The 24,311-nt window shown below is 35.1% G+C and overlaps 1 protein-coding gene across 5 annotated transcripts in view; it reads right to left on the reverse strand.

Moving 5' to 3' along the window:
- LOC113513538 (zinc finger protein swm) overlaps positions 1-24,311 on the reverse strand; it is a 33,873-nt gene continuing 9,562 nt past the window's right edge. The window contains exons 8-24 of one of the 5 annotated variants that reach the window (XM_052892993.1): positions 23,097-23,234; positions 22,493-22,599; positions 21,631-21,729; positions 20,556-20,682; positions 19,081-19,154; positions 17,847-17,983; positions 16,942-17,073; positions 16,231-16,380; positions 15,551-15,707; positions 14,741-14,859; positions 13,831-13,875; positions 8,324-8,407; positions 7,574-7,668; positions 5,036-5,192; positions 2,847-2,975; positions 1,425-1,532; positions 1-768 (exon numbers count right to left, since the gene is read on the reverse strand). In XM_052892993.1, the coding sequence (XP_052748953.1) occupies positions 682-768; positions 1,425-1,532; positions 2,847-2,975; positions 5,036-5,192; positions 7,574-7,668; positions 8,324-8,407; positions 13,831-13,875; positions 14,741-14,859; positions 15,551-15,707; positions 16,231-16,380; positions 16,942-17,073; positions 17,847-17,983; positions 19,081-19,154; positions 20,556-20,682; positions 21,631-21,729; positions 22,493-22,599; positions 23,097-23,234 (1,945 nt within the window). In that variant the 3' untranslated portion in view covers positions 1-681. Of the gene's footprint in view, positions 769-1,424; positions 1,533-2,846; positions 2,976-5,035; positions 5,193-6,090; positions 6,137-7,573; positions 7,669-8,323; positions 8,408-13,830; positions 13,876-14,740; positions 14,860-15,550; positions 15,708-16,230; positions 16,381-16,941; positions 17,074-17,846; positions 17,984-19,080; positions 19,155-20,555; positions 20,683-21,630; positions 21,730-22,492; positions 22,600-23,096; positions 23,235-24,311 lie in introns of those variants that run through there. The other 4 variants (XM_052892994.1, XM_052892995.1, XM_052892996.1 and 1 more) reach the window with 4 other exon arrangements.

Consider the following 24,311-nt stretch of genomic DNA (forward strand, 5'->3'; position numbering starts at 1 on the left):
TATATATATTGTAAAAAAAAATCTATAATAATAATTTATGACAGCTAAATTCCTTATTTTGATAGTTATTTTAGAATATTGGGCTCGATTTCATAAGGTTTAAGTGTTCCACTGTCCAATCACCACTGCTCTAATAGCGTGACGATATTTGCTATGCACTAATTAATAACAGTTAATAAAAAATAAAAAAAAAACAAATCATACTGAAAAATACAAGAACTAGACTCCACAATTTTGATAACGTAAGTACATTGACATACATTTTTGTAAGAAATCCATTTTAAATTTTAATAAATGTCGATACATATATGAAGTAGACATTGCAAGTTGCTTGGCGAGCATGTTCGTTGTCAGGTATGACCATTAGATCAGTGGTGACCAAACATACAAATAGATATAAATGCTTACTTACCCCGTACGCGATTATGAACGTACGTCCGATTACTAATCTAATGTATTGTACAATCGATTAATCGGTACACTTTCAATTAGAAAGCTAAGTAAAATAGCTATAGTCTATGTTACTAGCGTTTATCTATGGATTCACGAATGACAGATCATACGTCGACAATGGCGCACGGGTATATATACACAAGTATATACAGAGCTAAGTGCGAGTGGTTGGTTGCTAGCCCCGAGGCCGCGGGCGGCGGCGGGCGGCGGCTAGCGGCCGGCGCGGCGTCAACGTCTCCACGACCGGTCCTCGGCGTCCTCCTCCTCTTCCTCGTCGAAGCGAAGAAGCGCGTCCTCTGATATCTCGTGCGATGCCTGTCAAGTGGTGATTAAGGACATTTACATTTGGAGCCAATAAGTACTCTGTACCATACCATGGCTGATAAGCCATTAATTGTTCACTATTGAACATAGGCTTCCCTGATAATTGGGGGGGGATTTTACCAATAGTTGCTACACTTGGCAGGCGGGTTAGCAATCACAGTTACAACCACAGTAGCAACCACAGGCCTTTGGTGATATTTTAAGAGGGATGCTGCTGCCCATCCCTCGACCTTAAGTTCCTTTAGTTGCCTCTTACGACACCCACGGGAAAGGCAGATGTGACCTTACATTGTCCTTAAATCTAATAGCTGAAACAACTGACATACTTTTGTTTTGTCTATGTAATTTCATAAAAATAATATTAAATCCTGATAAATTGCAATTAATTCAAAATCTTTGACTTATTCAATTAAAATAAGAGTAATTTTCTATTGTCCAACTGCGTACCGCGGGTACTATTATTTAATCTGTCTGTGTAGGCATTAACACCTTTCCTATTGTATATCTATAAGGTATGTGTGTATTTTTTTTTACAACACAGGGGGCAAACGAGCATGCGATAGTAACGCGATCAGACGAGTCTTAATACACTTACGTATGCACTAAATTTAAAAATTAAAAACCATAGATTAATGGCTATATCCAACCTCAGCATCTTTATTATCCTCATTCCCGTTATCGCCATTGTGCGGCGGCGCTCGCTGTTCACCATCACCCACCACTGACACCGGCTTTGGATTCGCCATCCACGTTACCTATAAAAAAAATTATTCCTTGATCAAATACAGCATTTTGGTCTCGAATAAACAACATAAATTATTGTATACTAGCGGCCCGTCCCGGCGTCGCACGGGTGGACATTTTTACATTTTAAAAAGTGGCCATTAAGGCTGCACACGCGACGGAAGCTTAAAAATGGAGTAACTTCTCCCGTTTTCCCAACATTTCCCTTCACTGTTCTGCTCCTATTGATCGTAGCATGATGAAAAGTATACTATTTACCATTCTAAGATGCATAAAGAAAAGAAAACATTTGTCAAAATGGTCACTTTAAGGGACATTTCAAAACGGATGAGAGGTGATTCTCTTATACTTTTGAGAATTTTATTATAAAATTTTATCAACATAAAATAACAATTATTTTTTAAGTGCAGGATGTTATCGTCGATTAAAAAAACAGTCAAGAAATTGATTAATTTCTCCCCACTACAACATCCGCCACGCCGTAAGCGGGAAGCAAGTATTAGACAACGAGCAAAAGACGGTTCAGTCGCTCGACAGAAACAGAAGGGAACACCTTTTGTATACTCTTTATGTAGTTTTACTAAGTATAGAATATTCAATTTAATTTATAATTAGAAAGTACCGTTATGATTTATTAAACTTAAAATTCATTAGTTGTGTTAGTGATTATACGTCATTTATAGAATTGAAACTTACTAACTAGGTTATTCAAAAACGTTATAATTGCCTAATTAGAATTAAAACGGTTTAAATTTATTATTGTCCTAATTTATATATATATTCTTTATTGCACTTGTAAGTTACATATAAAATAATCTATTTATAAATGTTGTGAGCAAGGGTGGACTTATCTCTGACAGAGATCTCTTTCAGTCAACCCAGTACGGTAAGAAAGCATTTCGTTAGCGGGCAGCTGAAGTGTTACAACTATTAATACATAAACAAATATACAGTTAAATAAAATATTAAAATATATAATAAAATATTACATAAATACATACACTATAAATACATATAACACCTACCTACTTATATAATAAATGTTAAAATAAATGAATATACTGCTTACATTAGAAATTTCGTTTTATGATTTTAAGATTTGACAGTTCAATTAGAAAAATAAAAAAAAAAAAATTGCTAAAGGGAAAGAAAATACGATTTCAACCTCTTCTTGAAAGAGGTAATAGAGGTAATAAATTATATATACATAATTACCGATTATAGTGTTGTTAAAATTGTCAAGAGTGTATTCAGAATATTATGGCATACTATGTGATATGTTAAAATAAATGTATTAATACTAAAATTGTTTGTAAGTATGTTACCGAGAGCGTGCGCTCGTTGTAGTGCTTGCCGTGTATGGCGGCCTGCTCGGCGTGGCCGCGCGCGCGGAACTGCAGCACCAGCTCCGGCACGGACAGGTTCACCTCCTTGTGGCACACGGGACCGTATTGCTGCCAACAAATTCATACCATTATTTACATTGTCCACAAACTTACTATTATAATTAATCTACCCTATTCTTATACGGGAAAAGGGATTGTTAGTAATGGAGACTGAGAATCCCATTGCTAGCAATATACTTAACCAGGTCGACCTCCTCGCGGTTCCCCCTGGAAACTATCATGGTTAATTCCTTAATTCATCATGATTGGCTAACTGGCCTGTTTTCATCCTCATCGATCACCCTTCACTGGTGTTCCGCCAGGGTATCCCGTTAGCGCAGGCGGGGTTACCATTCCATTTTCATCCATCAAAAAAAAACCCTATTTTTATATTATATACGCCCCACTCTCATTATTCTTTCGCTGCACACCAAACGTTCGACGATGTTGTGCCATAGACAATACACCAGTATTGTCTATGGCACAACATCGTCGAACGGTTGTGTCGTATTCCCACTGATATCCGCCCACGCTAGGCGGAAACCGCCCTTCTTGACCGCGTGTGAGAAGCCGCTTCATCTTAGCTGAGCGTCTTTCGTTTTTCTATCATCCATCCACGCTGGATAGACTATGATACACTGCTGATACAGTCCACATCCGCTGATCTAAAGACGGTGACGACCATTGGCCAAGAAGAAGCGCTGCAAGGCCCTGGACGCGAGGATTGCTGCCAGCAGAGGCACAGAGGTACCTTACTGGTGGATGCAGCTTACTACATCACAGCTAAAGGTCAGCTCTCGTCTCTCTTAACGTACATCTATGATAATCGGCACCAGCTCGCAGTACGTTCATTAAGAACCTAATATTGGCTCCCCGTGCATACACTTACAATTGCTTTCTTCTATCTTTGCACATTATTTATTTAATATGTAAGACTAAATCGAATCCATGGCATTGTCAGAACACGGTTATATAGTGCAAAACCGATCTCTAGACAAAGCACTTGTCTATTGAAGGATAGCCGTAGTTGAAATATCCAAATTGTAAGAGATTAACATAAGCGATCAGAGGGCCTACCATGAAATGTTTTCCGAAATTTCGGATCGAAACGAAACAGAAATTTGATGTTAAAATTACATAATAAATGCCGTTTAGAAATATTAAAAATGTTAAAATATTGTTCCTTTTGACTTTTATGATAGGATGTATGATGAACGAAATGTTAAAATCCATTTATTGGTCCGATTTTAGTATAAACAAAAACACAAAATTGAATCCGAAATTTCGGAATTTCATTTCATGGTAGACCTGCAGAACTGGCTTTCGAGTAATAATTTCTACTAATATATAGTTCTACTAATATAAATAGATACAGATCGCTGACCTAGTTTAGGGTCCAGTCGCCCACAAGTTTTACAGACAGAAATATAGTTGTATTTTTTTCATGTAATTGTATTTTTCTGTAAAATTTGTGGAGAAAATAAATAAATAAAAAATAAATAAAATATAAATAAAATATTTGATTCAGGAGACACTTTGTAAAATGCACGTTCCCTAATTATAAACCTATCGTTATGAATATAATAAAAATAAAAAGCAGATTCTGTTTCACATAATGATATAAACAGGAATCGTACATTGTTATTAAAATACTTATTTTACAATTAGATTTTTTTTTTATACAACTTAGAATGGTAAACAAGCTGACGGCCCACTTGATGGAAAGTGGTAACCGTCGCCTATAGACATGAGCAGTACCATGGACATAACAAAGTATACTGTTTCGCCCATGATACCCCCCAATGCATTGCCATTCCTGAGGACTCGGGTGTTATTCCTCTGTACCTTGTAAATCCACGCCATATCCTACCCTTCAAACCGAAACAGCCATGCGAACACAACTGCTTCACGGTAGAAACACGAATGCGACAGAGGTACCCATGGCACCCCAGGCAAACGACTTTTGTAGAAAGTCGCCCTAAAATTAAACCTTGAAATAAAACCTATATATATATATATATATATATATATTATTGAAATATTATTCTCTTATTTTAATAATATTTCTAGACTGGAAGGACATTCCACTCGATTCCTTCTCAGTCTTTATATAAATACGTGTGACTTACAGAGAAATGCGCGACCAGTCCATCCAGCTCGTCCGCCTCGAAGCCGGAGATGAGGAGCGCGCGCGGCCGGTGGTCCACTGACTGGTTCACGCTGAACACCTTCGGCGCGGCGGCCGCGTTGCGGGTGAACCGGGTCGACGTGTTGAACCGGCCGCCCCTGTCGCGGATATCACTTATTAAAATATATTTACAACTAGGTATGTGTAATATCGACATCACTTTGATATCTATATATTGGGTTTTCTCGGATATTGATAGCGAAAAAAATTGTAATCACCCATTTCGATATCGCCCGTACCAGTCGGATATCTATATTAATTTCGATTAGGTTTTTAAATTGATATTATACAAGTACATCGGATAATCGATATTTAAAATATCTATTATTTGGCCATTACATAGATATTATAACTAATAAATAACATTCAAGAACATTTGTCAGGGCTCCACTAATAGTGTTTCCACGTCTTTTAGATATGGATATTTTATATTAGAGGCAAAGGCAGGGGGAAAAGCAACAGACATAAAGTTTTTCATATTTATTTTTATGCAACTTAGAATGGCAAACATGCTGACGGTCCACCCGATGGAAAGTGATAACCGTCGCCTATAGACATGAGCAGTACTATGGAAGTATGGACATAACAGAGTATACTGTTTCGCCCATGATAGCCCCCATGTGTTGTCATTCCTGAGGACTCGGGTGTTATTCCTCTGTACCCTGTAAATTTTCGCTATATCCCGCCCTTCAAACCGAAACACAGCCATGCAAACACAACTGCTTCACGGCAGAAACACAATATAACATATAATAAATAATTATTTACTTTTGAATTTGTACATATCTTTTTATAAGAATAAAAGAAAATTCTAAGATTACTAACGAGACTAGTAAGAAACAAGTTATACTTTGTTTTAAAAAAATGAGCTGTGTTTTACCCATCACACTAAAACATGTAAAAATATATTGTCAAAAAACAGTAAAGCATGCATAATAAATATTATAAAAAAAAAAAATAACATACTCAATATTTTCCATCTACAAAGAAAAAATTGATTTATAAAAATCCTCACCTAAGTTTTCTCTTCACAATACGATAGCTTGAAAGGTAAAAAGCAATAGAGATGAGAGGTTTATTATAAAATTGAAATACAGTAACATATAATAAGCTAGTACATAAGCTAGTAGGCAGTTTATAGACATGGTACGTCTACCGTGTCCATAAACTTCTTTTTATCTATGGCTATGAAAGACGGGCTTTATCAGGCACAGAAACCTGTGACCTATCTTCAAGATGACTCCGCAATTTGACAGTGTTGGAGAAGTCGATATCGAAAATCTCAATACTTTTTGAGATGGTAACAGATATGTATTGGAATTGCAGAGCTACAGTAAAATGATGCCCAATACTAGTACATACTATAAACTGGGGGTGTACTAGATATGAAATTCCGAAGTTTGGGACTCAATTTCGTGTTTTTGTTCATACCTAAATCGGGCCAGTAAATGGAGCTTAACATTTCGTTCGTCATAAATCTTACCATAAAAGTCCCAAGGAATAATATTTTCATATTTTTAATGTTTTTAAACGGTATTATGTAATTTTAACATTAAATTTGTGTTTCGTTCGGCTCCGAAATTTCGGAAAACATTTCATGGTAGGCTCTCTGATTAATCGATTGAATAAAATTTCCATTTATTAATAAATCCATGTAGAGACTATTTCTGCGACAATTTCAACAAGATTTAGTTAAAATATATGGTAATATACTTAAAGACACAAAATTTGACAAGACCAGACTATGTTTATCTATTTTATTTATTTCTCATTGCATTCCGTAATGTGACTAGTACATAACATTTCAACATCAATTATGGACCCTGTTGGGCACAGCAAGCAGGAGAGAGGAGGACAACGTACTCTTAAACTTTTTTCACTTTAGAAATAGTTTAAGAGTTTGATATAATAATATTCAGTCATGGAAATTTATTCACAATAGATTACCTATGTATTTTTGGTATTATTATTCATTATTTAAGTAATGGTGTGTATCTATACATATTGTAAATATAATTAATATTATATAGTTATTTAGAATATTTGGCCACAGCAGAATATCAGTGTTTTGCTCTTTTAAGGGCAAAGCAATAAACTGAGCTGTGACCATTTTGTGTTACTATGGCACACGCATGAAGGAATGTTAACAAAGGAGATTGTTAGATTATGTATTTTGTTTTTGTATTTTTTTTTTATTTGTTTTTTTTTTATTTTTATTCTTTTGTCTCTTTTGCTGTGTATTACGTGTATGTTTTTTTTTTTTTTTTATTGTAATTTGTGTGCTGTAAGTAATGTAAATAAATTGTCTATCTATCTATCTATTTAATATATTCTGTAGTTTATTATTTAATTTAATGTTATTTCTTTCTACTATATAAAGAACTGGTATACATATTTTTTTTAATATCATTAATATAAAACAATATTCTTACAATTAAATACAAATATACCATTCGATAATATAAAATAGATATCTAACCTAGACTGCTGTCTCCTCAGTGGCGGAAACTGTATCGCCATCTGTCTTCTTAGGTCCGCAATCTTCTTCACTAGTTCCGTGACATCTTGGCCCTCCTATAAAAAAAAAAAAAAAATATTTACGCTCAACTAAATTTTTTTTTTAATTTTCTTTGTCCCTCAACACCCTTGGTGACATGTTGTAATCTATTTCTCTCATTACACAGTCGCCATTAGTCATGTCATTAGACTTTTATTTGTATTGGAAATCACACCATCTTTATTTATTTACATCTATTATTACACCATTTATTTGAATAAAGACGATTTAAATTTGTCGTTTTTTTTATACAACTTAGAATGGCAAACAAGCTGACGGCCCACCTGATGGAAAGTGGTAACCGTCGCCTTTAGATATGAACAGTACTATGGGCATAACAGAGTATACTGTTTCGCTCATGATACCCCCATGCGTTGCCATTCCTGAGGACTCAGGTGTTATTCCTCTGTACCCAGTAAATTCACGCCATATCCCACCCTTCAAACCGAAACACAGCCATGCAAACACAACTGCTTCACGGTAGAAACATGAATGGGACAGAGGTACCCAAGCAATCGACTTTTGTACAAAGTCTCCCTCTGGTAATAATAATTTTATAAAAAATAATATTAAATTTTGCACAATAGCCATCCAGGATGTATATGATGTCTCTTTTCATTTTGTAGTTGTTGGGAGCTGTATATAATGTAATAACAATATACGTATTCTCACCTGCTGTTTTGTAAACATGTCCAGTTCAGCATCCAATATCTCTCGCTGCGCCTCCTCTCTTGTCTTTGGTTTCTTCACGTTTGCCTGCGGACAAAAGCTCGTACTTAGCTATATACAAAGCTGTTAGGCTATTATTGGATTTTAGACTATTTACATTAGGGCTTTAGGTACGTTATCGCTCTCAACTATTTAGTTAGGTGGTAATATTGTATGCCTTAATTTACCTAATCGAAAAAAAAAAATAAGATTTCTGTTGACACCACCTCCCTTTCTACTTGCTACCTTTATTCTATTTTAGGCAGCCTAGCCTCTATGAAGTATCAATGTGGAGCGAAAAAGAAACATATGACTGAATGCAAAATATAATATCAAGTAATTTTATCAAATAGTAATAATTTTCCCATAGTTTAGGACATTTTGGTGATAAATCAGTTGATTTGAGGACAAAAGCGAATACGAAAAACGAAATCTATTATTTGACGATCCATTAAACAAAACCACATTTAAATGTGAACACAAAATGAAATGTAATAAAATTATTGACGTAACTTACTACCATACCAATAGCAAATCAATCATGTTAAATGTACATACATTGTATTTTTGGAAAACCGGAACATTTGGAAATTAGATAGGGCCACTAAGAAATTAATAAATCCTAAAAATTCTGAACAATCCCTATATAAACATGTATAAATGAAATATTATGAACATATTACACTCATGGATGTAAAAAAAAAAAGAAAAAACATTAGTGACACACTTGTGTAAACAACCAACACCAAACAAAAATGGCGGTAACAAAAATACTATTAAAAATTAAAAAAAAATAACCACCAAAAAATGAGTCTTATAATTAAGACAAGACATATAGGAAGCGTAATTCAATCACTCACCGAATATTAAATGATATTTGTTTTTTTTTTTCATTTTTCATAGACATTTTTCAAAAATTCTAACAAGAATGGAGGCTAATAAGTTCGTGAAGATGAGAGGGTCTGGCGATTACTCTTTAAAGATCCCCGCCATTGAATTTGTTTGACGAGATCGAGATTAGAGCTCGCAGAATAATTATTTTCAGTGTTAATTTAGCCATATATATATATATATATATATATATATATATATATATATATATATATATATATATATATATATATATATATATATATATTTTCATACCACTGAGGTGGCAAACAAGCATACGGCCCACATGATGGTAAGTGGTTACCGTAGCCTATGAACACCTGCAATACCAGAGGTATTACGCGCGCATTGCCGACCCTGAAGAAACCTCTTTACCCCCCTTTTGAAGAACTCCATGCTGTAGTCTCTTGGGAAAACCTCGGCAGGGAGCTCATTCCACAAGCTGACTGTTCGTGGGAGGAAACATCTCTGAAACCGCGCAGTACGCGACCATTGAGGCTGTAGGACATAAGGATGAACTCCCTGTCAATGGCGAGCCGTACTTATTTAGCCATATAAAAAATTGGATGTTATAATATCTTTTAGACAGAGAGTAGGCTTACTACTCTTGCTAACAAGTTGTTAAATTAATCGCTGTATCTTTTTTTTCCAAGACCAATATATATTATATACAGTAAACGCTCTAAATAAGCAACTCATTTGAATCAATTTCAATAAAAAAAAAAGTTACTTGTAGGGAAAAAAGGAGTATAAAAATACTTACTGTCTGGAAAATATTTTTACTTATTTTTTTTTTTATACTAAGTTGAGTAGAATAAATAAAATATAAAGAATGTTGCTTAAATAGAAAAGAGAGGTTGCTTAATGTAGTTCACGAATCGGAAATACGGACGCAGAGAAAGAAGCTGTTCTTGGTTCCCTCTTTTTGCCCTACGCACGATTATAGCTCGTTATTATATGAGCATTATTTATAAGACTAGTGTAACTGTTTTAGTGAAAAGCCTTAATGTTTAAATTTAATAAATCTTACAATAATAGCCCTTTCATGAAAAGCCTTAATTTCTGTACCTTTATTTACATAAATAAACTACGTAATTAGAAGTTTACACTTAGATGTACAATGTAATGAAACTAATTGTCTAATTTATTTACGACTAGCTGATTTCCGCGAATTTGTACGCGTTTCCGTCGTTTTTCGTCAAATAAGTAGCCTATGCCCTTCCTTACGGTTCAGTGGTTTCGATGTAACAGACACATTTCCCTTCACTGCTCTGCTCCTATCGATCGTAGCGTGATGAAAAGTATACTATAATCTGCCCAGGAGTAGGAAGAATAATTGTACCAAGTTTCGTTAAAATCCGTCGAGTAGTTTTTGTTTCTGTAACGAACGGACAGACAGACAGACAGACAAAAATTTTACTGATTGCATTTTTGGCATCAGTATCGATCACTAATCACCGCCTGATAGCTATTTTGTAATTACATTTCATGTACAGAATTTACTTCTCTACAGATTTATTATAAGTATAGATAGATGTGAGATGAGAATGAGATTGTTGGTTTGTTAATTGTAGGCTGAAACTGAACTGCTTAACTGTATAATAGTTTTAATTTACTGCATCGATATAAATGAAAATTTGTCGAATTGAAACCCATCTTTTTTACAATTCTCTTAAAAAGTGTTCAGACATTTGGACACGACTGTACCTAGACACTTGTAGACAGTTTTACAGTATTTATGTAAATATAGATAGAATATACTTCAAATTAAAAATAATTCAAGATATCACTAAATCCTTCATAAGAGAGTTGAGTCTGCGCATTGCGGATAGGGGCCATGATCGCCGTTCTGGTTCCTATCTGACTTAAAGGATATCTCTGGCAATCCAACGCGGAAATGCCGCAAGTGTCATGGGGACCTTTGGGTCGGGTACGCATCATGAATGGGACTGATTGTAGAATTTTTTTTTTGTGATTTTGTGAAATGTATTAGTTTATAGTAATTACAATACTCATAGTATTGTAATTTGTAAAATTAATTTAATCTGTAATTATAATAAAGTCACTAACTACAAAACAATATATTTGTAAAATATTTCTATACTATGATAAACTATTTACAAACTACATCTATTTAGATTATGAATGATGATGAAAGTAAATGGCTATAAATAATTATATGGCAGCTAGCTAATTAATTAACTTATAAGCGAGAACGTATATAAGATAAAGTATTGTACGTTGCCGTGTGGTCACATCATTATATATATATCTATATATATATATATATGGTTTGTATTTTTGTAGTTTATATCTTATATATATATATATATATATATATATATATATATATATATATATATATATATATATATATATATATATCTATATATATATATATATATATATATATATATATATATCTATATATATATATATATATATATATATATATATATATATATATATATATATATATATATATATATATATCATTATGCATAATTTAATTTAAATTGTTTCACAATGCTAATGCCACATATATGGGATTCCAATATATACCATAGCATGGAATACTTTTCCTTATTTATGCTTAAATCTGTCTAAATTTCGTTTTAGATTCCCGTCCTTTTGTTTATACAATTTAATACGGGTACAATTCATACAAGGTATGTAACAGTGAATCTAATGGTAAGTGGTCCTCTATTGATGTAAACAACACCATGAACATTAGACACTGTGAAATCTATGGTGCCGCTCATGCTTTACCATTGCTGAGGAATTATTCAGAGGGAATTGACCAAAATAGTGTGACAGTATCAGATATTGATTTTTAGCATCACATTGTGTTAACAAATAGTGTATTATTATATAGGCAAAACATAAAACTATATATATATATATATATATATATATATATATATATATATATATATATATATATATATATAATTAACAATTACAAAGTGATATGAGATGGTTATGAATCCATGACATTAAGATACGAAACGTGCGTCGCGTATGCGCATGCGTGACACTGCTATAACACAAATCCAAAGACAACACAATGAATATATGGAAGAAATTAAAAAAAAAAAAACAACAAAATCATAACGGTACGTTTTCAAAATAGGAATGTTTAAATAGATCATACATGTGCATGCAAGAAATTAAATAGTTGACAAAACAAACAATAAAAACAAATTGAAGGTTTAAATAGGTTATTGTAATTTTAAAATACTAAATCTCTAATGACGTTGCGCGCTTTGGAATTAAGAATTTGAAAACTATCTTCTCTGTAGATGACGAGTTAATGTGTAGTTTAAAAAGCATAAAGTATTCTGATATTACATCTAAACTCTTTTCAAATACTTGTAAAACTTTTTTTTTTTATTTAATCAACTTAAAATGGCAAACAAGCTGACGGTCCACCTGATGAAAAGTAGTAACTATCGCCTATAGACATGAGCAGTACCATGGACATAACAGAGTATACTGTTTCGCTCATGATACCCCCTATGCGTTGCCATTCCTGAGAACTCGGGTGTTATTCCTCTGTACCCTGTAAATTCACGCCATATCCTACCCTTCAAATCGAAACGCAGCCATGCAAACACAGCTGCTTCACGGTTGAAACACGAATGGGACAGAGGTACCCAAGCAAACGACTTTTGTACATAGTCTTTCTCTGGTGTTGCATTTATAAAAACTTCAAATCTCTCATATCTTATTTTAGCTATTAAACTGTTTTGTTTCTTTCTTTTATGCCAAATTCTCAAGGTTTGCATGTTTTTTAGTTTTTATAAATAAGGGAATAATCTATTATCGACACGGTGCTTTTAATTATACACGACGTTCTATTGTAAACCGTAAATTAATTTTAATATGTTAAGTGAGATTAATAATGCTATACTACTATTTAAATGGTTTGAATTATTTATTTTTATTTATTTAAATTTTTATTGCAAAGTGAAATTGTATGTACATATGGCGGACTTAACACCGGACGGTGCTCTCTACCAGTCAACCGTTGGGCAAACCGAGAAATAAGTAGGCAGTACATACATTATCGATTTTTTTTTGTTTGAATTGTATAAAGTAATACTTGATATATTAATTATAAATATATAATTAAACTAATATAAATTATAACTTCTTTTTTCGATAATTTTGTTTTTTTTTTCAAATTATTCTTTTAGTTGGGTTACAATGTTTGAAATAGTCTTTTCTCGTACACCTGACCTGGGAGTGGCGAATAAACCAACAGCCCACCTGATGGCATGACATGGTAATAAAACAGATATATTGTGCTGTCTATGGTATTCCTCGAGCGTTGCCACAACTGAGGACTAACGTGTTAAACCTCAAAGTTGAATAAAGTTTAATTTATAAGAATGCTACACCCAAATTGATAAACGTTACGTAAAACATAAAAACGATAAGTTAGTTTCCGTGTGTAATAATAATTATTAGAGACATGTTCCATAAACAAGTTCCCCTGGTTGTTTTCCCCACCCAAAAAAACAACTATTACGTCACAATGCACCAAACAAACGCATGCGCAGACGCGGCCGCGGTACCTGTGATAGCTGCAGTCGAGAGAGGGAGCGCGCTACCGTCTCGTCCTGTCATCACATTATTCATTTATTTCTCGTCACACATAATAACATAAGTAGACTAAAATAAACGTTGATGACGCTATTTCACATAACAATCACAAAAAACAACCGATTTGAGAACTTCCTTGTTTTTGAAATCAGTTAAAAATAAAAAAAAAAATTAAAGTTTTAACTGTACAAACTTAGTTTGCACAGTTAAGGATTTAAAAGGTTGCATTATACCTACAAATGAATATAAAATTTGACACGCTAGATATAAGGTAGAAAATTAAACAACAATACAATAACATGCTAAATTACTCGTGACCTTAAAATTGTTGGAGTAATAAGTGACATATTTCTGACGAAATATATCAGGTAGCGAATAAGTAGGAAATATTTTCCAATTACAGGAATATAACGTATCATAGAGACCATTACTGGACACGTGTGTCTCCCCACGAGATGACATGTATATTATATTATTTTTTTATTATATATATAGGGTGTTTCCATAGAAATGCTTCGAGCAAAACGGGTCAACTTTTTCATACAATTTTGCGTTATAAATAGTTATGAGTGTTTTTTTTAAACTTCTATATTTATTGTCTTAATTTCTGCATCTTTTTAATGCGTAAACACTCATTTTATTTATTAAACAATACGTCGAGATACATTTTTTGCATAAATATACAGAACACTGATAAAAAAAAAAAAAAACTAGTCAGCTCATTTGACAATTAGCTGACGAAAAGTTGACGCGTTTTTGAGGCTCGATGCCCTATCTATATAATCTAAGACATTATTATATATAACTTTATACCTACTAAATATTATTTAGAAGGTAAAAGAGTACGGCAGAAGCAATGTAGCGATATAATCAAACACCTACCTTCACTTGTGCTAGCATCTTGCCGTAGGAGCCGATCTCTTTGTTCAACTTCTCGATAGCCTGCTGTCCAGAGTTGATGGCTTCCACTAACGCTGGCTTCTGCTGGCTCGTCACGTTACCTGTTCAATAAGTGTATATTAATAATCACATTTTTTATTTATTTATCTATACACTTTTGTAGATTCACTTATAGATATTAGGTTATAACAAAAATGTACACAGGCGAACTTATCCCTTAAAGGGATTTCTTCGAGTCGACCTTGACAACACGAAAAGAGCAAGTGTCTATAGGGTTTGCACTTAAAGCATAGCATATGTGGTGCAAACATAAATACGCTAAATAATAAATTATATTATTAGTAGCCATATAGTTACTAATAGAGTAAAGTAAAATTAAAAGCATGTGATGTATCTCACCAGACGGAGACTTTGTACAAAAGTCGATTGCTTGGGTACTCTGTCCCATTCGTGTTTCTACTGTAAAGTAGTTGTGTTTGCATGGCTGTGTTTCGGTTTGAAGGGTGAGATATGGCGTGAATTTACTGGGTACAGAGGAATAACACCTGAGTCCTCAGGAATAGCAACGCATGGGGGGTATCATGGGCGAAACAGTATACTCTGTTATGTCCATGGTACTGCTCATGTCTATAGGCGACCGTTACCACTTTCCATCAGGTGGACCGTCAGCTAGTTTGCCATTCTAAGTTGTATATAAAAAAAAAGATGTGCTGTAAAGTCTCCTATAAATAACTTTGTGCAGTGGAAAAACGTAAATTAACATGGCCCATTAAGTGTTAATTCCAAACTCACCAGACTCGAGCCTCTCAATCAAGCACTTCTGCTGCTGCAGTTGCTTGTCCAGCAGCTCCCTGGCCCTCTGATACATGTCCGAGACCGTTTTGAACTTCTCCATCGATTTCGGCGCTTCCTTCTTCGGCTCTTGACCGTTGGCTACCTCTTTTATTTGCTGAAATGAGAGAAATGTTTCTGATATTATCAGTCCTGGAATACTTTTATACTTTATTGCAAATGTCGTTTTTAAATTATAAATGTGCAAAGACAACCACTATATCAATATAAAATTGTGTATTCATATAAATTGCATACTTTAATTTAATATATTTTTTTAATTAATATGGGACCAACATGGCTTAAATACTACAAACTGTAAAAAAAAAAGAAATTAAAATCACAAGGCCTACCATGGAATATTTTCCGTAGTTTCAAAATAATTTAAAAATATAAATTAGATGTTAAAAATACGAAATTGAGTCCAAAATTTAATTTAATATTAAACCCCCAGTTCAGAATTGACGTCGTAATCGCGTAAAACAGCCACAAAAAAGTACGCTCGAATTGAGTGCATCTTCCTGTTAGAAGCCATTTTAACATCCCATATTTATGATTTGGGATTCTATTTTTAAAACTTATATTTATTATATTTTTAAATGATCTGGTATTTGCTTTTTTCTACCACTAGCATATTTTACCTTCTCCGTCTGTTGCTTGGTGTCCGCCGTCGCTTTGATGTTCTCCCTGTTGATGAACACCTTGTTGTGTGACATGGGATGCTGTTGGTTTTGTCTGTCCGGCTGCTTGTTTGCCTGTTGACCGGCCCCCGCTGCGTTCTCTTGTTTATTCTGTAAGATAAATTAACATCGTTTTTGAGATTATATGAAGGTAATACATGATCAATTGTTAGTCATCTCTCTTTATATCTTCGTGTTACAGAGTCGTTTGTGGTTTAACAAAACATAGATAGATAGATTATCATAGGGAGACTGTACCAAAGTTGTCTATTTGAATGCATCTATCTTATCCATAGACGTATTTAGAATGAGGCACGGATCAATTCATGCCCAACTCAGAATCGTCTAGTTCTCATCCCAGGATCGATCCCAATGATTCCAATCGTGTTTTCGTCGTGAAGCAGTTGTGTTTGCATGGCTGTTTCAGTTTGATGAAATATGGATGGCTATAGGATACGGAGGCAAAGCATCATCCTCAGTAAAGGCAACACATGAGAGGTACTGGTGGGCATCACAGTGTATTCTGTGATATCTGGCGCTGTTCATGTCTATAACTGACGATTGCCACTTTCCATTAAGTTGATTGTTAGCTAGTTTGCTATTTCAGATTGCATAAAATTTCATTAAAATTCTGAATATTATCAGACTGACAATGTGGTATGAGTTACCAACCTCAGGGTTGTGCCAGAAGACCTTGATAAAGCGGTTGTTGAGGACCGCCTCGGTGCTCTTGTACGCGATGTTGGCCTCCGTCGGCGTCGAGAACGTGATCAGCGCCGCCTCCGGGTCGTTCTCGTAGCACACCTGTGGACCAGCGAACAAACCGTCAATTTGATAATTTAAAACTATCCTATTTCATGGAGTATGTAGTTTTTTTTCTCAAATATTGCGTCTAAATTGCGCCTACCAAGTACCCTCTTGTATAGGCATTCCGTCACCCGTATCCAATAGCGAGGACGGGATGCCTTATTTAAGGCATCGGTAATGTACCGCAAACCATAAAAAAAGTCGTTATTTTTTTAATGAGTGAAAATGGAATGGTTACACTGCCTGCGCTCGGTATTTGCTAGCGGAGCACCAGTCAGTGATGGGTGCTGTGATAGGATTGGATGAAAGCAGGTCAGTTAGCCCATCATGATGAAATCCACAAGAATCAACCACGATGCTTTCCCGAAGGAAAGGTTGACTTGTTACGTTATAGCAATGGGGCTTTTAAACTCCATTACTAACAATATTTTTCCTCCAGTGTTGTTGACCACGTGATTGCCCCCAGAAACTATCGTGATTAATTATTTTTCAATTTATCATCTACTTTCACCTTAATTTATAACTTCATACTGATGCCCTGCCAGTTTATATCGATAGTGCAGGCGAGGTTACCGAGGTAAATTTACAGGGTATAGAAGTATAATACCTTAGTCATCAGGAATGGAAACATATGAGGGGTATCATGGGCGAAACAGTATACTCTGTTACGTCCATGGTACTGCTCATGTCTATAGGCGACGGTTACCACTTTCCATTAGGTGGGCCGTCAGCTTGTTTGCCATTGTAAGTTTCATAAAAAAAAAAAACACCTGTATGTTGACGATCTTCCCGAACTTGGAGAAGTGGTTGTTGAGGTGTGTGATGTCGTTCATGCCGCGAGGGACCTTCTTCACCTCCAGAGAGCAGTTGGCCGCGTTAGCGGGTAGAGGGGGCCGGGGGGCGCCTGCTGATACAAATACAAGTTTATCATTTTTATTCTATATAGGCTCAGAATCTCTAGTACACTGAACGAAAACAACAAATATATTAATTTTAAAAAAATCCCATATATATATAGCCGTGTGGTCCCGGGATAGAATGGACCACCTCTTGCTTTCCCGTGGGTGTCGTAAGAGGCGACTAAGAAAACTTAGTGATCAAAGGATGGGCAGTAGTGTCTTTCTTAAAACATCACTAGAAACCTAACTATGATTGCCGACTCGCTTGCCAAGCATGGCAACTACTGGTATAAACTTTCCCAATAGAGGGAGGCATATGTCCAACAGTGGTCAGTTAACGGCTAATATAATAATAATATTTATATAGTAACTATCATTTAATTTAAGAAATAAATATATTTTTCAGTAAAATATATAAATTGAAATAACAACATTTCAGTAGCTTTTTATATGTACTAATTTTTACCCGCGCCTTCGTCTGCGTGATCGGGATATGTTGATAGACCAGGACAAAGTAATATATGTTCTTATCCATCCCAAGTATATATTAAAATCCCATCACAATTAGCTGAGCCGTTAAAGCACTAATGTATAACAAAAATGTACACAGGCGGATTTATACCTTAAATAGATTTTTTCCAGTCAACCTTGAGAACCTGTTAGAATTATTATTACCAGATGGAGACTTTGTACAAAAGTCGATTGCTTGAGTACCTCTGCCCCATTCGTGTTTCTACCGTGAAGCAGTTGTGTTTGCACGGCTGTGTTTCAGTTTGAAGAGTGGGATATGGCATGAATTTACTGGGTATAATACCTGAGTCCTCAGGAATGGCAGCGCATGGGGGGTATCATGGGTGAAACTGTATACTCTGTTATGTCCATGGTACTGCTCATGTTTATAGGCGACGGTTACAACTTTCCATCAGATGGGCCGTCAGCTTGTTTGCCATTCTAAGTTGTATAAAAAAAAAAAATACTGGAGTACCAGAAATGTTTTTATATTAACTTGTTACTTTTTTAAAATATTTAGATCTATATATCTACATGTGAATCTAAACTGTAGAGATAACCTTAACCCTAAAAGCAGTCAGCACAGTATACAGACCTAGCCGGTTGTAGTCGAAAGTCCGCTTGGGCGTCGGCATTCGCGGCGGCGCCCCGGCTGGTTCGTGTCGAATCCTGTCAAAAAACACATTTCTTTAGTAGCTTCAAAGAGAAGTAAGTGATCAATTAGTTTGTACTTTTTAATTATAATAAATTCAATTCAACATATTTATTATTTTTTAATAGAAACATCTATAATGTTTCCTAGTATTATTGTACGCACACTGCCCGCTAGTAATTAATGCTCCTTTCCACTGAGGGTTTGCTAGAAGAGAACTCTTACAGAGTTAAGCTCGCCTGTTGTACATCTTTATTTTATATATATTATATGTTGTAATTTTTTGTGTACAATAAAGAATAAATTTCAGAATCATTACATATGCAAATTTCATAAGTTTTTACAAATATAATTAAAGCTTGTCTTCTATCAAAAAAAGAAAAGTTCAATTTGGGACAAAACCAGTTCTTTTATTAGTTATTTCGCAGCAGGGAGCCGAATGGTCAATACTAAGCTCCAAGCATCGATCTATTGTCTAAAGATGGCTCGTTTAGATGTAAAACATGTGTTGCAACACGTGCATAGACTGAATAACGATCGGAGATTAATGACTTGTATGGAAGGTTGTAGAACTTCTATAAATAATAAGGGTAGAGGATTTAAACAAAATAATTTTAATCGACTAAACAAATAATGCCAAGTGCGGTAGAATAATACCAGTAATTTTTATTTGAAAGCTAACCTAGTAAACCGATATTGATAAAATTTCTATAGTAACAATCAGTAAGTGTATTCTTGAACATAAAAAAAAATTAAATTGGATTAAAACTGACCGAGTTATGAAGCAACAAACAAAAAAAGAAATACAAACGTAAGTATGTGAATAAAATTTATTAAGTACATGAATGGGAATAAGTATAGTTTGACGTATGTACGCAAGTGTGACGTATTTATTGCTCTCGGAATGGTTTGTAGGATCGTCAGCTGTAGTGTTCGCACAGTATATATACAGTGCGAGCATTGTAGCGGATGCACCATACTAATATTGTTATAGAATATGGTTTTATTTGCTTAACGGATGCTTATGTCTAATATGTAGTAAATGTAATTTAATATGTATTCAATTTTGTAAAAAGCTGTTGTTATCCCAAATTAAATAAATAAATAGTTCTTTTTACTGGGGGTAAATTTGTATGTACGTACAGCTTTTTTTTTAAATGGATGTAATGGAAAGGTAACCCCGCTTGCTATATCGGTAAACGCTGGCGGGGCACCAGTGAGGGATGATAGGTGACGATGAAAGTAGGTCAGCTAGACCACCGTGACGAATTCCACTAGAATTAATCACGATAGTTTCCAGGGGAACCGCGTGGAGGTCGACCTAATGATTTGTATTGCTAGCAATGGATAGCAGTTAGATCCCATTACTAACAATCCCTTTCTCCCCCGTGTACGTACGGCTGGTGTGGTGTACCTACCTGGGTATGGGTATGAGTTCCCTGGGCGGGTGTGGGTGCATGTGCAGCGGGTGCGGCGGGTACGGGGCGAAACCGCCCACTGCGCCTGCCGGTCCGCCCCATATATCTGGCGTTAGCGGGTTGTATTCTGTAAATTAAATGCTTTCATCAAGTATTTCTCACAGATTTATTATTATCTATACTTATAATAAATCTGTAGAGAGGTCAATTCTGTACATGAAATATATTTCCAAAATAACTATCAGGAAGTGATTAGCGATCGACTCTGATGCTAAAAATGCAATAAGTAAAATTTTTGTCTGTCTGTCTTTATGTTCGTTATAGAAACAAAAACTACTCGACGGATTTTAACGAAACTTGGTACAATTATTCTTTATACTCCTGGGTAGGTTATAGTATACTTTTCATCACGCTACGGTCAATAGGAGCAGAGCAGTGAAGGGAAATATTAAAAATGTTCACCCGTGTGACGCCGGGACGTGCCGCTAGTTTGTAAATATAACTCATTTATATACAGTAGAAGTGAGGATGGAAGTAGAAAAGTGGGTAATAATAAAATAAAAACATCATTTGCTTGCTTATTGTAAGGATTATGATGAAATTTGGTGTTTGATATGTCAAAAATTTAAATACACTACCAGGACTTGTCATGTAATGTAAATAGGACTCTATTTTCCGCGCTTAGCCTCTCATTTAGGCCGTTGTGCGTATGAGTCGTGGCTAGTACAGCCAACCTAGCTCCGCCCAGAAGCGCAGAAGCTTCCTGAGTTCTTCACAGGCCTCACGGAGCGACCTTACCGTTCCGAGGATTTCTAAACGTTGATGGGCTAAAGCTTCACATTCCAGGATTATGTGAGCAGCCGTTTCTTCGGCGTACTACCAGGATTTAACGCGATGACAAATTAAAAAAACAAGCGGCGGCAATAAAGCAGGTATGTAGGTAATATTTACCTGCAAAATTTTTCATCCCGCTAAGTCTCTATCGTGTATTTAAACATGTGTAAACAACTCGAAACTTTAATATGAATTTATGAATAATAATTAAAAATACAAAACGTGTTATATCGTTACATACCTGGCACTGGTGGGGGGGCGGCGAGCACGTCCTGCAGTACTACAGGGTCGCTCCCGTGGTCCCACTGGCACAGATCACCCCGCATGCAGTATCCTTTCTCTGTTTCACGAATAAATGAAGTCGGTTAGTACGAGTTTACTAGAGACATTTTTTTATATTTGCAGCTACATTTGTTCAGGCATCATGTCCTCGCTATTTGAGAAGAAAGATTAGAAAGAGATGGTACAAGAGTTGTCAGAATGGATACCTGTCCCACGTGTTTTCTACCGTGAAAAAAACTGTACTTGCGTTGTTATGTTTCGCCACAACATTTTAGTCCATAGAAAGTCAATGCAAAAGGGGTACCATGAGATTTACAATATATTTTGAAGTTCTCTTTGTAACATCTGATCCTCAATAATGTAATCTATCAGACCCATTACTACAAATGTACGCTAACAGATAGACCTTCAGACCGTTCCTGCTGGAAATTATTGTGGCAAATTTATTTTTTAATAAATAAAGCGCAGGTGGTTTTACCATCAATCCTTTTTCAGCCATTAAAAATACTTCTGAGAGGAAAGAAATTATTAGTAATGGAGTCTAAAAGTTCCATTACTAGCTATATAACCTATCATGTTGATTTACACGCGGTTCTCCCTGGAAACTATTGTGGTTAATTCTTGTGCAATTTGTCACAATGGTCCAACTGACCTACTACATCCTCACCTATCATCCATCTCTGGTGCCTCGCCAGCGTATACTGATAGCGCAGGCGGGATTACCATTCCATTTTCATCCATTAAAAAAATTCCTCCACTCCCAGCCCTAACTAGGGCTATAGAGATCTCTAGACAAAGTATGCTAATTCATGAATACTGACCGTCGAAATCTCTACACCTCCGCTTGTAGGGGTCGATGAGGTCGGGCCGCGGCTCGGGTCGCGGCGATGGCGACCCACGAGACCTCTCGCGGGAACGCTCACGGGACCTGACGGTGGAAGTGGACGTTTATGTTAACAATATTCAACACTTGTACTATGCCAACACCACCAATATATGCGTTAAGTAACACTTGAACGTCCCTTTGAAATTCTTGTTCAAATTTACTGTTAGAATACTCTATTAACAACATGAATAATTCAATTTTCAAGCGACTTCAAAAAAAAGAAAATTTCAATTTGGTTGTTTTGTTTTTAAATTTATTATCTCATAACTCTGTCAGTTCTAAACCGATTTGATTTGAAAATTCTTTTTTATTTCAAAGGATATAGATATACAGATTGGTCCCATAGAAATTATGCCAAAATCGATTCATAGTTTAGTTTTTAAATAAAATAAAAAAAAAAAAAAAAACCACGATTAAAATTCGTTTTTTTGTGAGACACTTCGTTCTTTATACTTTGTACAGACGAGTCTAGCGACCGACGAGTTATCGGCGTGGATGTAAGGCCCCGTTCACACGGCGCGGGCGGGGCGGCGACTCACCTGTCGCGGTCGCGGTCGCGCGACAATCGGTCGCGGTGGTCGCGGTCGCGCGACACCCTGTCGCGCTCCATCTCGCGCATCACCCGCAGCCGGTCGCGGTCACGATCGTGGTCCCGACTTCTTATTGGTGATTTTGATCTGTACGATGGAATAAATATATCTTTGGTATATTTGTTTATTATATAACACAATTAATTGGCATAGTATAATTAATTATATGTCTAGAAGTATGTAATACTAGCTTTTGCCCACGATATGATACACAAAAGCAACTAACCGTTCCATATTTGCATGTTTGCAATTTACTAATAATAAAGAAATCAAATCATATTTATACGCTTGCTACACGGTACAATAAAAAGTTACATATACAGGCACATAACATGCAGCACCCCGCAGAGGTATGCTAATGTTAAACTGTATTTAGTCTACATTATATTACAATTATAAAGTCCAAACATTTTCCAAGTTACAATATTCTTTATGTCAAATTATCATATAAAATTATGGTTTATATTTTAAGTAATTTTTAATACATTACATCTTTTATTACATTTTTTGTCATTTAAATATCCAATAACTGTATAATAGCATTTTTCTAAGAGAATGTGAAATAACTTTGATTTAAATCTCTCTATTGGAAGATCCTTTATTTCTGAAGGTAACTCATTGTATACCCGTATTGCCAAAGTGATACATACTACATATATATGTTGAATGAGTATGTATTAACGTACGTAGTTCACTAATAGCGAAACAATTAATACGAAAACGCAGGTAAGCTTCGTAAATTACCTGCAAGCAAGTGTGTACACCAACACAACAGAACAATCACCACGAACTACAACTAAACAGCGATCTGCGGGTCTACCATGAAGTGAAATTCCGAAATTTCGGACTCAATTTCGTGTTTTTGTTTATACCAAAATCGGACCAATAAATGGAGTTTAAGATTTCTTTCATCATACATCCTATCATAAAAATCCAAAGGAACAATATTTTAATATTTTTAATATTTCCAAACGGCATGTATTATTTAATTTTAACATCAAATTTCTGTTTCGTTTGGCTCCGAAATTTCGGAAAACATTTCATGGTAGGCCCTCAGGTCGTAAGTACTGTCATTTAAAAAAACTTCAAATATCTATCGGTCTTTATAAATTTACAAGTTTATAAATCATAAAACAAATTGTATCTACCCACAGTTTAAAGAGA

The sequence above is a fragment of the Galleria mellonella genome, unplaced genomic scaffold (assembly GCF_026898425.1).
Source record: "Galleria mellonella isolate WM207_F2 unplaced genomic scaffold, CSIRO_AGI_GalMel_v1 utg172, whole genome shotgun sequence".
NCBI lineage: Eukaryota > Metazoa > Arthropoda > Insecta > Lepidoptera > Pyralidae > Galleria > Galleria mellonella.